We start from the raw sequence: 2,866 nt of genomic DNA, 5'->3' as shown, positions 1-2,866 counted from the left end.
CCCCCCGCAGACGGAGAAGCCGACCCACTACAGGTCAGTGCCCGCGCGGGGCCGCCGGGGCGCCGCGAGGGTGCGGAGGGCGGCTTCGCGCGTTCCAGTCCGCGCGCTCCCGCGACCTACCCATGGCCTGGGGAGTCGCCAAGCCGGGCCCCGGCGGTCCGTCCCGCCGCCCCCGCCCCGGGCCTCAGCGTTCGCACTAAATCGGGCTGAGATCTCCTGAGGTCGGAGCGCGGCGCCCAGTGTCTGGGTGGCGCTGGGCTTGGATTGGGGTCTGCGCCTGGCTCTGAGGTCGTTGTGCCACGCCTGAGCTTGGGGTGTTGCGTGCGTAGCTGGGATGGGGGGCACGCCCGGGATCCGCCTGGAATTCGAGTGGGGTCACACCTGGGGTTGGGCATCGTGACCCAGGGTCCAAGGAAGCGCCTAGGGTCAGGACCGTGCCCCGGCTCACGGGGTGGTCTAGGATTGAGGATTGTGCCCGGGGTCGGGGATCGTGTCCAGGGTCCGGGAAGCTCATGGGATCAGGACTGTGCCTGGGGTTCGGGGGGGCGCGCCTGAGATTGGGGACCATGCCTGGGGTAGGAGGGGACGCGTCTGAAGTCAGGGACCGTGCGCGGGTGGTTTGGCGCTCTGGGATCACGGACGTGCCTTGGGTCTGGGGAAGCCCCTGGGAAGGCTGTGGGGACAGCTGGTGGGGATTATCTGGACTATGAGTGGGGGGCGTCACGCCAGGGGTCCCGCCCCCCTCTCTTCAGCCTCTGGGCCGCCCAGCGGTGGCATTCGAGGCGACCTGCAACGCTGTTTGTCTTTTTAGGTATCTAAAGGAGTTTAGGACAGAGCAGTGCTCCCTGTTTTTGCAGCACAAGTGCACCCAGCACAGGCCATTTACCTGTTTCCATTGGCATTTCCTAAATCAGCGTCGGCGCAGACCTCTCCGTAGGCGCGATGGCACCTTCAACTACAGCCCGGACGTGTACTGCTCCAAGTACGACGAGGCCACCGGCGTGTGCCCCGACGGCGACGAGTGAGTATCCAGGATGGGGTGGGCAGAGTGGGGATTCAGGGAAGGCCGCAGCACCCCCAGCTCTGCATGTGACCTTGGCGTGGCCTCCCCAGGCTCCTTTCAGCACTTGTAGACTGGCCATATTTTCCCTAACAAGTGGTGGGGGGCGGGGAAATCCCTGTTTTTAAGAGAGTTGGGGAAAGGTATGTGTTTTAGGGATAACCCTTGTGTGATTCAAACCTATCTTGCTCTATTTCGCACTTTTGATTCTGACACAGTTCTCTAAATTCCCTGCATCAGAATCCTAGAGGTGGAGTTTCAGGTGTAGGACCGTTTTACTTAGAAACCTTGATTGGAATATTGGTTTGCATTGTAGAATATGTCTGGAGTGTTTCCTTTCTTGATATTTACATGTTTAATTTTTTAAAAAATTGATTGGAAAGTTATTCTATTTGCAGACTCATTTGTGTAGCACTTTTAAAGCTTGAGAAATCAAGGTTTCTTTCTTTCTTTTTTAACAAGTTTCCTAATGGTGTCATGAACAGATGTCTTTATTTTGGAAAAAAGTACAATGGGATAACAGGGAAAGTAACAGTCAGATTGTATATCACGTGATGAGTGGAAGGTGGCATCAGGAGGTTTTACTTTCTTTCTGTTGGCTGCTTGAGAGTTCTGAGGGTGGTGCATTCCTGCCTGGAGGCGAGGTGACATTTGCATTCATGAAGGCTCCTGACCCTTTGAAGGGGCCTCTCTGGGGCCCTCCCTATGGAAAACTACTTCACCTGCCAAACACACAGACCCATGTAAAGTCTGTTTCCTTTATTTTTAAAAAAATTGCTTGGGCCAGGGAGTAAACTTTTGATCTATAGTGATTATGTTTTATCAACTTTAAAACACTCATTGAAAAGTTTTTAGTTGAATGCCATATAGTTAAATAGTGGTGTTGTTGAGGCAGCTTGCTGACCAAACTGCTGGCCCATTTTGTTTCAGGATCGTGTTCAGCTTCTATGCAGGTCTAAGAATGCAGTATTCAATTGCTTTCAGCCACTCTTTTTTGCAAACAGGTCTTTAAAAGACAGGTATTTGTCTAGTTGAGTTCTGGGGTCAGTCTCTGATTTCCCATGACCAAACACATTGTCTAGACCAAGGGTCTTTTTTTTTTTGAGACAGAGTCTCACTGTGTTGCCTTAGGTAGAGTGCTGTGATGTCACAGTTCACAGCAACCTCAAACTCTTGGGCTCAAGTGATTCTCTTGCCTCAGCCTCCCAAGTAGCTGGGACTACAGGCGCCAGCCACAACACCCAGCTATTTTTTTGTTATAGTTATCATTGTTCTTTGATAGCCCCAGGCTGGGTTTGAACCCAACAGCTCCAGTGTGTGTGGCTGGTGCCCTAGCCCCTGAGCTACAGGTGCCGAGCCAGACCAAGGGTCTTGAGTCCAAAGTGGAGCTACTGCTGCCAAATGCTGGTTTGGGGAATCCATGGAGGTGTGACGACTCAGCTTGTTTGAGTTTAGGGAACTAATTGGAAGTATTCATTGGTGATGCTTTTAATGCATATAAAGAAATCTTTCAATAGTGGTTTGGGGTTCCAGAGTCAGGATATCCTGGTGTGGGTTTAGTCTTGTGGCAGGGCATTGGGGTGGTGCCCAGATCTTAGCAAGATGAACACCTGCCTGTAGATGCTCATTTAAAGTTGTACTCCAGTAGTAATTAGATGATAAGCAATTATCTATTAGTATGCAGTCTAAATGGCTTTTAGTTTATCTGAGAAATGTAGGCGGGATGAAGATGCTTGTTTGGTGTTACATTTAAACATAGTAAGAAAATCACATGTACCACTCTTGACACCAAAAAAAAAAAAAAAA

The 2,866-nt window shown here is 51.3% G+C and overlaps 1 protein-coding gene across 1 annotated transcript in view; it reads left to right on the top strand.

Moving 5' to 3' along the window:
- Window position 1: 1 nt before the first annotated feature.
- UNKL (unkempt family like zinc finger) overlaps window positions 2-2,866 on the top strand; it is a gene marked incomplete at its 5' end in the record, with an annotated part of 50,290 nt that continues 47,425 nt past the window's right edge. Inside the window, 2 exons of the mRNA XM_012805686.2 lie at window positions 2-33; window positions 812-1,021. Of these exons, the coding sequence (XP_012661140.1) occupies window positions 2-33; window positions 812-1,021 (242 nt within the window). The remainder of the gene's footprint in view (window positions 34-811; window positions 1,022-2,866) is intronic.

This window comes from Otolemur garnettii, unplaced genomic scaffold, assembly GCF_000181295.1.
Source record: "Otolemur garnettii isolate 467f Iridium unplaced genomic scaffold, OtoGar3 scaffold00044, whole genome shotgun sequence".
Classification (NCBI taxonomy): domain Eukaryota; kingdom Metazoa; phylum Chordata; class Mammalia; order Primates; family Galagidae; genus Otolemur; species Otolemur garnettii.
Note: the sequence above shows the minus strand (reverse complement) of the source record. Positions and strands in the feature narration are given on the sequence as shown.